The 12,701-nt window shown below is 33.9% G+C and overlaps 1 protein-coding gene across 1 annotated transcript; it reads left to right on the top strand.

Moving 5' to 3' along the window:
* The first annotated feature begins 1,127 nt into the window (after window positions 1-1,127).
* On the top strand, window positions 1,128-4,719 carry LOC141721300 (uncharacterized). Its single transcript, XM_074524147.1, has 3 exons — window positions 1,128-1,285; window positions 3,006-4,080; window positions 4,161-4,719. Exons 2-3 carry the CDS (start codon window positions 3,037-3,039, stop codon window positions 4,314-4,316), a joined length of 1,200 nt encoding a protein of 399 aa, XP_074380248.1. The 5' UTR covers window positions 1,128-1,285; window positions 3,006-3,036; the 3' UTR covers window positions 4,317-4,719.
* The last annotated feature ends 7,982 nt before the right edge of the window (window positions 4,720-12,701 follow it).

Below are 12,701 nucleotides of genomic sequence, written 5' to 3'. Positions count from 1 at the left end.
TTATAAATCATATTTATTCCATTCAATTTGTTAAATAATTTTTTCAAATTTTATACTTCCCCCATCCCACTAGATTATTAACATTTGAAATGGAGTGATCGACACGTATTTTACTCTTATATAGTATAGTTCCATAACTCTTTTTTAAATTAATTTTTTGTGAATAAAAGTTTAATGTTTGAACTTTTGTTTAGAAAAAAGAAAATTTTAAAAATAAATTATGAAACTATACTAAATAAGAGTCTTAAAATGTGTGCCGAATTTTCTATTTCAAATATTAAAAACCAGTGGGACGGAGAGTGATATAGAATTAGAAATCAAGAACTCTAAAATTTTAGACATTTCAAAAAATAGAAAATTTTATAATATGAATACAACTGCACTTACATCTATTATACTCACTTTATATATTAAATATTAATTGATTCTAGCATTCCACTCATTTTCTTTATTTTTATCATTAAATTACACTTATTTTAATTTTCATTAACACACTTAGGCTCCTTTTAAGATTTCTGTTAAAAATTGTAATGTTGTTAGAAAAAATGCTGGTTAAAAAAGTACGATTGAAAAAATCAGAGGATAATATTTTAATATATATATATATATATATATTGGTGTAAAATTATAAAATATAATATTTTGATGAGGTTTGATGGAAGGTGAAAAGCAACTTTCTAAAAAAGCATGGGAAACCTTACTTTTTCTAACAACACATTAAAATCACTTTTCAAAAAAAAATTAAATTTTATCTAATAAATTTTTAACTATTTTTCAACAAAAAAAACTATTATCACTGTCTATGATAGACTAAACTTCCCCTTGTGTTAAAAAGTCATCGACCCGTTTATCAGCACACGAAACCTTACTTTCTCTAACAACATACGAAAATCACTTTTCAAAAAAAAAATTAAAATTTTATCTAATAAATTTTAATGTCTTTCAACAAAAAATACTATTATCACATCGTCTAACTATGACAGACCCAACTCCCCCTTATGTGTAAAAAAGTCATCGACCCGTTTAAATGAGTACAAATTCTGTTTTATACAAGTACAAATTCGGGTGCCACGCCCCACGCTCACAAGTAACGTGGCATGTCCCATTTCACCAACGTGGCCTTTAACGTCATTTACGTTTCTCAACTTTAACCCCCAACACCCACAGTTTTTATGACTCCAATACATACATATCTACACTCTCACTTTTTTTCAATTAAAACCCCCCCTTGATTTTCTCTGAGCAAAAATCTAGGTTCCAGCTTGTGGTCTCTCTACTTCTAAAGGTTCATTTCTCTCCCATTCAATCTTTTAATTATTTATTTATTTAATTCACCGCAATTTATGTGCTTGCTCTTTTTTCATTTTTATTGTACAATTTATTTATTTATCATGTAATTCATATGTGTTATTGTCTTGTTTGTGTACTTTGATAGATTTTTAGAATAATTGTTATAGATATATAATTAGATTATAATTGGATGTTGTAGATCATAAGATGTGTGTAATTTAAGCTGAATTTAAATAGTTTTGGTAAGTTGTACATGATTTGTGTGTATATATGTCAATTATATCTATGGAAATATATCACAGGAGTTTTTAAGTAAAGTGGCTTAATTTGAAACCCTAGATTTTGTTTCGTTAGCTTCTATTGAATGTTTCATGAATATATTAGTATTTTTGTACTAGAGTGTACTTTCTTTTTTAACTTAGATTTTTATAATTTAGGTTATACTTCACTTCACTGCTCCCGTAAGCTGTAGTGTAGCGAAATTCTGGTAAAACTAATTGTTAAGAAGTTTCCGTGTATGATTTTTTAGACAAGAATATTAAAATTATCAACAAACTTAATACATTGAAGGAATTCTTATTCTTTTTTCAGAATGACAACAACAGATTTTTTAGTAGGCAATTCTTGGAATTTTGCCTTCTTTTTTTGCTTCGATTGCATTATTATCCCATGTAGACACCGAAGGGAGTGGGCAAAGCATGTCTCTCTTATCTATTAAAGGCAGACCGGAAATTAGTGGATAGATACATCATTATGAGCTAGTTATTTTTTTTTAATTTGCACATAGAAGAGTTCTGTCCTTGCAGTAATATCTGAAACAAGTCAGTTGATTATATGTAATGAATCCAGTTCAGGCTATACTGTCCAAATAAAGGAAGGGATTTAAGGAATATATAGTTAGGAATGGATTTAAGGAATATATAGTTAGGAATGGATTTAAGGAATATATAGTTGAGTATTTGTCTAATGCCAATAGTGATATTTGGAAAAGTGGATTCTGTGTTGTTAATAGAATATTTTTTACTTTGCTGTGAATATTATTCGTTTTGAGTTTTTGTTGTTCATCATAATTTGAGTAAGATTTTTTAGGGCATTTAAGGTGTTGCCTTGGCAGCCTGAGTGAATAGATGTATATATTAGTTCAGAAAACCTACTGTCACGGAGGTCTTCACCACATAGAAGATATTGCAGTGAAGAATAATGCAACCTACTGACACAAAAATTTGCACATTGTTACTAGGAACAAGAAAGAGGTGGCCTAATCTGCGAACTGTTACCAGATGATGTGGTATTTCATGAGTACCTGGTACCTTTTCTGATATGGCATAGGAATCAAATTTGAGATTAGGCAAACTCTGTAGAATCTATTTAGTTAAACCCAACATGTTAATTGTTAAAATAATCACAGGAATGGAAACAATATTTAGTGCCATATCAGAAATAAGTGGGAGGAAATTGCTGCTATTGGTTTCTTAGGTCATGAATGTATCGGTTTGCTATTCTTTTGTGGAACTTAAGTTTATATCTCAGTTTTAAATAACTTTCTAAAAAGAAGCTTGTTAAGAGAATTGCTATCCTGCCGTCTACTTTTAGCTGAATAGTTGTTTTTTATTTTCTCTTGGATTAGCTGAAGAATAACATATCATGTCATCCATTGTGTTACATCTGTTCATTTTTAATTATCTGCATAGTGATGAATGCTTCTCTTTCTGCAGAGGAAAGAGACCAGGGAATTTCTGAGTTACAATGAGTGAAGCTATGCATGGGAACAGCTCTTATGACTCAGCAGGTATCTCTTTGAAGCGAAAACGAGGTCGCCCCCGAAAAGATAAAAGCTTATATCATGCATTAAGTGTTCGCCCAAGGGAGCCTGAGAACCTACTTCGCATCGAAAATGCTAGCGTGCCACCTGGATTTCCATTGCTCAACGGAGTGCAAGTCAATTCAGTTGAGGATGGAAGTATTAAGGTAGGCCAGGCAGTTACAGGTGTTGTAGAGTCGGTATTCGATGCTGGTTATCTGATTGCAGTTAAAATTGGCAATTCAAATATCACTCTGAGGGGTGTTGTTTTTAAGCCTGGACATTATGCTCCTGTTACGGCACAAAATGATGTGGCTCCGCATCTTCAGATGATCAGAGGGAATGATGTGGCTCAGCGTCGTCAGCGGAGACCTAAAGAAAGGCATCAGCGGAATGCTGCTTATTTAGGAAATGGTTTATCCACACATACTCTGGCAGCTAATTTGTTGACCGCAAAAGATAAAAGCACGGCAATTGTGGCTTCTCCTTTAGTCCCTCCGGTGGGAGCAAGAGGCACTGTGGTTCCTGTTGTTCTTGAACCAAGTAATGCAGTTGCAGCGCAAGTTGCGCATATGGCAACATTAAAAGGCAAGCAGGTGCAAACAGATACGCCGCTGTCTACATATGTTCCGAAGGAACCAGCACCACATCTCTCACAGTCCCAAACAATTTCCTTTTTAAAACCAAATGATGTGAACAGAAAAGATGGTCCCATTAACCATGGCTCACTTGAGCTCCATAAGTGTACTGCAGACAAAACAATGAACTCGATGAACATTCGTTTACCAGCTGAAGGGTTTCAAGGCGGTTCACAACCATTAAAAGCTCAAGGCTACAGCAGTGTCCCAGAACAAAAAACTAGTGACATGAATGAGACTCTTTATGTTGAGCCCCTGCGTACTGTTCATAACAATCATCATAACCAGTCCCCATTCGCTCCTGATTGTGCGGGACAGAATGGCGTCGGCAGAATGACTGAACTCTTGCAGGTTTAATAAATCTCAACATTTTAAATAGTGCTATTTGCTTACCTTTCTGATGGTAATGTTAAACTGTTCCTTCTCTCCAGGCTGTCCAGGATAACATGAAGGAGAATCAGCTTCGTACTGAACACCTGCCAGCATTTCCTAAAGCTGAATTCGTTGAGCAGGATGTCCCAGGGAATGGTCGAGGTGGCGAAGAAGCTTTTCGCTCTCATAAATATTTTCAATCCCCAGGTGTCTAATTTAAGTTCATGACTGCTGTTTGTATGTCCCATTGTTGTGTTTTTTCCTTTGCCTGATGAGAAACCCGAGAAGAGGGCCAGGGGGGGTACATGTTATGAAGAGGGATATCTTTAATGAAGCAGCAGCAGCAGCATAGATTTCAGTTTTTATCTTGTCGAACTAATACCTTGTGTCCTGTTTACATAGTTTTGTCTTGTCGAACAAATACTTTGTGCCTGTGGCTGTGTTAGATAGTTTAGAAACCTGTTAACTTGTTAGATACTTGGTTTTGTGCTCTGGCAATCTTGTCAAGCATTTCAGTTATGTTGCAGTACATCTCGCAACATGTCGATGATGTTTAAACCTGTATCAGTTACTTTTTTCTCTTAGTTTTATATAAAATTTTAGGTAGGTTAAAAAATTTATCGTTATTACTTTTTACTTGGTTTAGTTTGATTTCACTAACTTCAGCATGTTTGGCAGACCAAGTTAAAATATTTTTTCTGCTCATGTACCAACCATGAATTGACCGATGGTATAACAATATGGAGAGCTTCAATGAATTGTTACAAGTTACAGCCAAGAGTCCCCAGTTCTATTGCATGATATCTGTTCAGTTCCATATATTGAAGAGGGACATCTATACAACACTGGGTAGAATATATTTTTTCTTAACAATTTTATATTTTTCAAACTTGACAGTTCGAAAATATTGACATCCAAATTTAAACCTATGGGGATGGAGAAAGACCTAGTGAAAATTCCAAGAACACAAGAATGCGAAGCAAGCAAAAATGATTGATGAAGTCGATAGCAGAGAAGAGGTACGTATCTATGAAACCTTGGAGCCTAAAAAGCCAATGTATCTGGAACATGTATGGGGCTGTCTGAATATGGAAGTGAGGTTGTAAGATGAGGTCATGGCTTGGTATTGCAAAAGGTTGATGTGCAGCAGCTATGTACAGGGGCCGATCTTAGAGATTTGGGTGCCCTAGATGAATCTTTGAAATGGTGCCCTAGACGTTCGCCTTGGTGATCTTACCCAAGGGCCGGCCATAGCTATGTACGGAAGAGTAGAACATCGTGGTAAGCTTTTAGCTGGTGAGGCTAACAGATTGAGGGTATTACGACTCACTGCCGCCATTACTGGATGCCAGCTACCATAATGGAACATATTTTACTGATAACCGAGGGACAACAGGTTTGTTTTCAGCTTCTGGCTGTGCTTGAAAAATTGGTCAGTGATTTTCTGGTATGTAAGCCACGCTTGTAGGTGCGAGCGGTGCAGTAAAAATTACGAGTCTCTGATGTGCAGATGTTGGAGAATATATATTTACTCCGTGGTTGAGGGGAAATATGTTAGTAGCAGAAGTCGGAACAGATGATCAAACTTATAAAGCACATACGTCCACAATCTAATGTTGCAACTCTAAGGAGGAGGCCGCCAAACAACGTTTAAAGCCAGAATTCTTGGATGAAGTACAAGTCAATTTGTAAGAACAAAACTTGAATGAAAAAGCAGCAGCCAGCGTCATAGTGTTTTTTAACATGTAGATGGCATATTCTCTCATATGGAAATTTATCAAAGCAAAACAGATATATGCTTATTTAGAGCAAGAACTTGGAGCTTCAAGAAGGTAGTATTGAATATTTTCTCAACTTGAGCATTTTCATCAAGACTTAGGGACCATTTTTGAGGGTGTTAAAGATGACTGGAGCAATTCCGTGGTAGGTTTTGTTGTTTCCGAAATGGCAGCAGAAACACTGGATGACTTGGTCTCAGAACTAGGAAGAAACTCAAAGTGTTGGGGAAAAATCCGAAACTAATAAAAATCGAAAATGCACGGGCGTGCGAGTACGGGGCAAGTACGGAGAACGTGAATCAAGCTTTTAATTTATAAAACTAAGAAGAACAATTAACTAACACTTAAAATATCACTTTTAATAGATATAAGCAATGGATTTCATAGGCTAAACATGAATATCATGGCATAAACATATATTTTTAATAGCAAATGAATTTACAAGTATTTAGAGCACACGTCCAGTGACTCCAAGTTTCATTCAAAACTATAAAATATTTTATACTCATTTATCAATTAAATCAACTCTCAAAATAATATGGACCCTAACTATACGAACTCCCAATTTTACTTGTGTGGAACGTATGAAAATACTCACATAGGCATGATATCAGAGATAATCAATAAATAAATATGTAACAATTTAAGCGCATATACCATGATATCGAGCCACTTTAGCCAACTACATCCGCCCCTTAGAAAGGGGTTAGTTGAACATCATCGAGACCATCATGGTATAAGAAAAAGAACTCATACCAAAAATCGAGACGAACTTTAAGCTTTTATTGAATATAATAAACTAATATTTACAAGGGAGAAAGAAATACATTTCAATGTAATATCTGTTTTTACAATCAGGTTAGGGGTTTATTTATACTAAAAACCTACACATTAGCATTAATTACAAAGATCTCTTAATTGATTTACAACGATGTTCGTGAGCATGTGCTTGCTCAGATTTCCTTCTTTAAAAGATTTCTCGCTTAATTTACCATGATCCTGCTGACTCGTGATGATATATCGCAATATTCTGACTTGTGGCCTAATTCATTCCATTTAACGGCAAATCTCGAAAAAATTTCTTAGTAACCTGCACAATCAGAAACACAACAAAAACAAGCGTAAAAAGGGAAAATAATGTACTAATTAATTAAAATATTACATTAATAATATACAATAAAATTGTGTAATCAAATTCCCCATATCAAAACCAAGCTCGTCCTCGACATTAAAGAAAAACCTAACTCACTTTCGTAGGAATCACAGGTACTTTTAGGTGTACCAACCCGTTAAACTCGTAGACGATCTCCACAAGAGGAGTGTTGTCTCCTAAGGGTTTACAGAAAATATACCCATAAAATCTTTACTATATCTTTACTAAAAGTTCACTTGCCCCACTTAAACGTTGCCAAGACTTTCAAGGTGTGTTGTGAAATCGATCCATACCGTTTAAAAGTGGATGAATCATTTTATCTTTTTCAACCAATATTGAACTGACCCAATATCTATCAAAAGAAGTGTCATCCAAATTTGCCTTGTGCTATTTTTTCCTCTTTTTTTTAATTGACCGTGCAATGTCCGTTTTCTTAGGCTTTCTACGTTACCCATGTAACGAGTTTTGAGTCAATGACTCTCAAACCAGATGGTCATAGGGCATTAAGTGTTGAAACACCCCTAAGGACTTAATTACTCGAGTAACAAAGGCCAAAAAATAAGACTAGTCAATTTACTACTTACAACCATTTTTTTTCTTTTTTCCGCAAAGACATGATTCGACATTGTTCTATCATGTGAGTTCTATTTCAGGTATCGAAAACTATCTCACTCATCTTTCCAACAAAGACCTTGTGAATAGTGTGTGGCGTCTCGGAATTCAGGACAAAATCTAAGTGTGACGCAAGTTTGTGAAGATCACTATGCTTAATAAAAATTTAAATCGTCTATAGGCACTATACATATAAGATTTTTGAAAAAAAAAATCAACACCAACTAGTAACTTAAGTCAAGAGAAGACAACCTAGCTAACTTCCTAAATTTTTTCATATTTTTGCTTTTTATCAGTTTTTTTCATTTTCATTTTTTTGTGTGTTTTTTTAAATGAACAAAATAACAGGATTAAAACTAATCATAACTAACTCCCCCATATCAAAAATATACATTGTCCTCAATGTAAAAAAAAAAGATACACGCTAGAGATAGATGTCTACCATTCTTTCACCATTGTGAAGGAGGAGAAAACTTGGATTTCACTATCAATCCTGTTTAAAAATAAGGGAAAAAACTGTACAAAATAAATCATACAAAATATACATGTCTCCTCCATATCAAGTTTTGACTACTATCCAACACCTTGTCTAACTAGGCCATGATGTCTCTTCCAAAATTTATGCTTACACCTTAACAAAAAGTGTTATAGATTAGGTAAGTAGTCGTCAAAAACTTGACCTTGATTGTCAAATTCAAGGTTGTAAACCTCAAATAGACATTCTCCCTTATTAGATATTCTAAACCAAGTAGGTGTTTCCTTGTGTTGTTGAAACTGATAACTATAGTGTGTTTCTTGGTTCCGAACAATAAAGGGTGAGTCAGTGTCATTGGCCATTAGGAAACTAATTTGATAAGTGGGATAAAAAAGTGAAATTCCACGAGACTTTACATTGAAAGCCTTTTCAATGATCTTAGGCTCATGATAACTCTCCTCGCAGCGGGCCTCCCACTTTGCAGTAATGGCGTTTAGTTCCTCAAATATTTGTATTGATGACATAACCCTAAACAACTCCCTAAATTCTTCATTAGTATCTTGTTCATTAATTAACTCATCTTCGTGAATAGAGTCAATATTTGCTACTACATCAATTTGGGGTTGTTGGGGATATAAGATTTGGTGGAGAGTGGTAGAAGGAGGAGGTGAAGCCTCTTCCATGATAGTGTATGAAAATGTGTGTTAAAGTATAGCGGGTGAAAAAGTAAAATGACCGATAGTACTTTCATCCCGAAGTGTACACTTGGAAGATTCCTAAATTAACTAGAAATTAGCACATAAAAAATATATACCAAAAAATCTAATTCTAGATTAGATTAAAAAAATTTAGACAACTCCTAACTTTTGGACCACCAACAAGTCGATAAATCTAGATTTATTCAAACCCATTGGCCAGGTAAGCGGAGGCACTTCCTTGTAAACAAGGCGCTGAATTAGAGAACTGTTAGCCTAATCACCAATCCAAATTGGTCAGGTAAGTGATACACTTGCCTTGTCACCAAAAGTTCGAAAAATTCTAAATTTATTTTCTCTTTTAGGTACCTTCCTAATTGAGCTCGAAATTTCTAGGGGCCAATGTCTAATTAAATTTTAAGGGAGTGGAATGGAATGCAAGACGAGAATTAATGGTTTGTGAGCAAAGGAAAAGGTGATGAAATTCCTCACCTTATCGTGATATGGTGGTTTAGCCCTTAAAAAAATAATTAGATGTAAATGCAACACCCATGATTTATTAAATAAAATACAGACCAAAATATCCACCATTTAGGGAGAAATGCCCAAAATATCATTTGGCGAGATGTTCCGCCCAAATTACCGACTGAACACGCATGTGAAGGATGCATATTCAAATTTTCAAAAATTAACAAAGAATGCGCATGTTGAACATGCGTATTCACATCTTTTTTTATGAATACGCATGTTGAACATGCGCAATCTCCTTAAAAAAAGTGAATATGCATGTTCAACATGTGTATTCTTTATTAAATTTTAAAAGCTTGGATACGCATTCCTTAAATGCGTATTTCATGGGTACTTTGGGCGTCCTTGCACATCTGGGTATTTTGGGAGGTTGAAGACTAAAAGTGGTGTATTTTGGGCATTCTTTATGTTCTAAGTGTACATAAAATGCATGATGCGGCAAATTGTATTTATCTAAAAATAATCTAAACTAATATTTTTGGATTTTTATTTACGTTAAAAACTAGGGAAATAAAAAGTGTACCTGCTAGCAATTAACTCCGCGAAGAATTAACTCAAGTCGTAATTAATTACTTGAAAATTCTACAAAAACCGAGTTAAATAATAAAAAAAAATCGATTTTCTCTTCAAATTACATTTGCACGTAAAAGAATTAAAAATAAAATAAAAATAATAAAAGAAGAGAGGATAAAAAAATAAGTAAACACAGTAAATCAAAATTAATGACAGAAGCCATAATATTACTACACATCACGTGAACATTAACAAGGTAAGATTGTTGATTTAGTTAATTACATCCACAATTTATGTTTTTTCTTAATACTAATAAAACTTGGCGACGGGACAATACACACAGAGCAATTGTGATATCAAACGAACTAGACAGTGGACACACAGTCAAGTATCACATCAACAAAGAACCAGTTTATTTTTTCTTTTGAAAAATTTTGAGTCTGTTTTAATAAAACAAGCGCTCCCAGCAGCGGCGCCAAAAACTCAATGATGCGCTCCCCAGCAGCGGCGCCAAAAACTTGTTGGGAAAAAATCTGAAACTAATAAAAATCGCAAGTGCACGGGCGTTCGCGAGTACGGGGCAAGTACAGGTCGAACCATAGAGAACGTGAATCAAGCTTTTAATTTATAAAACTAAGAAGAACAATTAACTAACACTGAAAGATATCACTTTTAATAGATCTAAGGAACGGATTTCATCGGCTAAACACGAATATCATGGCATAAACATGTATTTTTAATAGCAAATAAACTCACAAGTATTTAGAGTAAAGACATCCAATGACTCCAAATCAAGTTTCATTCAAAACCATAAAAATATTTCACTCATTTTATCAATTAAATCAATTCTCAAAATTATATAGATCCTAACTATACGAGCTCCCAACTTTACTTGTGTGGAACGTATGAAAATACTCACATAAGCATGATATCGGAGATAATCAATAAATAAACATGTAACAATTTAAGCGCATATACCATGATATCGGACCTCTTTAGCCTACTACATATGCCTCTTGGAAAGGGGTTAGTTGAACATCATCAAGACCATCATGGTATAAGAAAAAGAACTCATATCAAGAATCGAGACGAACTTTAAGCTTTTATTGAATATAATAAACTAATATTTACAAGGGAGAGAGAAATATAAGAGATGAGATGTAAGATGTGTTTTTACATTGAGGCTAGGGGGTCTATTTATACTAAAAACCTGCACATTAACATTAATTATATAGATCTCCCAATTGATTTACAGCGATCTTCGTGAGCACGTGTTTGCTCAGATTTCCTTCTTTAAAAGATTTCTCGCTTAATTTACCACGATGTTGCTGACTCGTGATGACATATCGCAATATTCTGACTTGTGACCTAATTCATTCCATTTAACAGCAAATCCCGAAAAATCTTCTTAATAACCTACACAATCAGAAACACCGCAAAACCAAGCATAAGAAGGGAAAATAATGTACTAACTAGTTAAAATATTACATTAATAATATACAAAAAAAATCGGGTAATCACCAAGAAAAGAAGAAGGCTAAATATGAACGAACAAAAGTATCATCTGCATTTTAATTCACTTACTTTAAGGTCAGTTTCATTAATTCAGAAACTTCACCTTTAATATATGTGCTGCTGTTTTTGCTACTCAGTATCTACTACATGGTATAACTGCAAGTCAGTGATGAATAGAACAATTCAACATAGGCATCTCCACACTTCTAGCTGAACTTCTATTTTTGGTAGATAATTAAAATAGTAACTTATGTACTGGAATGGTCATTATGTTGGATTAATTTGTAATTTTACTTTGTAAGGTAAATAAATATCGGTAGTAAGTTTACTGGAATCATGATTTACTAAAGGTTGTCACTAGATTTACTTAAAAGAAACGGCGACCTTAGAATGGGTGCCTAGGAACTCACTCAAATGTAGGATTAATATTTTCTATATATATTATATATATTACATTTATTACCCAGTGGAGTATTATCTAGTTTTTTTAATAAGGAGTATTATTTAGTTAGGAACCCACATGTATCAACAGTTTAAGAGTTAAATATACATTGTGTGCCTCAAATTTTCACTTCGTACACATTTTGTGCACCCCTATTTTAATATCTAGCAGTTGTTGTACTTGATTTACAAGATACTCGCAAGTCGTGTATTTTAGAGCCGGCAATTTCATACACGACACGAAAATGACACGAAAATAACGGGTTTGCTTTGACATTTTTGGTACACGAACACGAAAGTACACGAACATGAAAGTACACGGATGAATTTAGTGTCGGTTTTGGGTTTACACTTGGGTACACGACACGAAACGAAAGTACACGAAATAAATAAATATTTAAATAAATTTATCAAAATTATATGAATACATATATCTTACTATAATATTTTACATATAATATTTACAGAATATAGATACAAAATAGATTCAAATTTAAATTTCATAAGACTTGACTGCACTTGAGTCTTTATGACTTATTGACTTAAGACTCGACTAGTAAAAATTTAATATTTAAATATATATTTTATTTATCTTTATTTTTATTATTAATTTTAAATTACACGAAACACGACACGAATATACACGAAATGAAGGTACACAAACACGAACACGAAACGAATCCTTAACGGTTCGGGTTTGGGTTAAACATTCATGACACGAAACACAAAAGTATACGACACGAAAGTACACCAAACGAACGAATTGCCAGCTCTAGTATTTCCTTTACATAGTGTTTAACACCGTCAAAACATAGGGATAGTATTGTAGTTTCACCACTAGTGTCTCAGATTATACATCTACATAGGCGGAAAAATAAAAGACACGCACG

This window comes from Apium graveolens, chromosome 4 (assembly GCF_009905375.1).
Source record: "Apium graveolens cultivar Ventura chromosome 4, ASM990537v1, whole genome shotgun sequence".
Lineage (NCBI taxonomy): Eukaryota > Viridiplantae > Streptophyta > Magnoliopsida > Apiales > Apiaceae > Apium > Apium graveolens.
The sequence above is the reverse complement of the archived record's forward strand: the minus strand, read 5'-3'. Positions and strand labels throughout refer to the sequence as shown.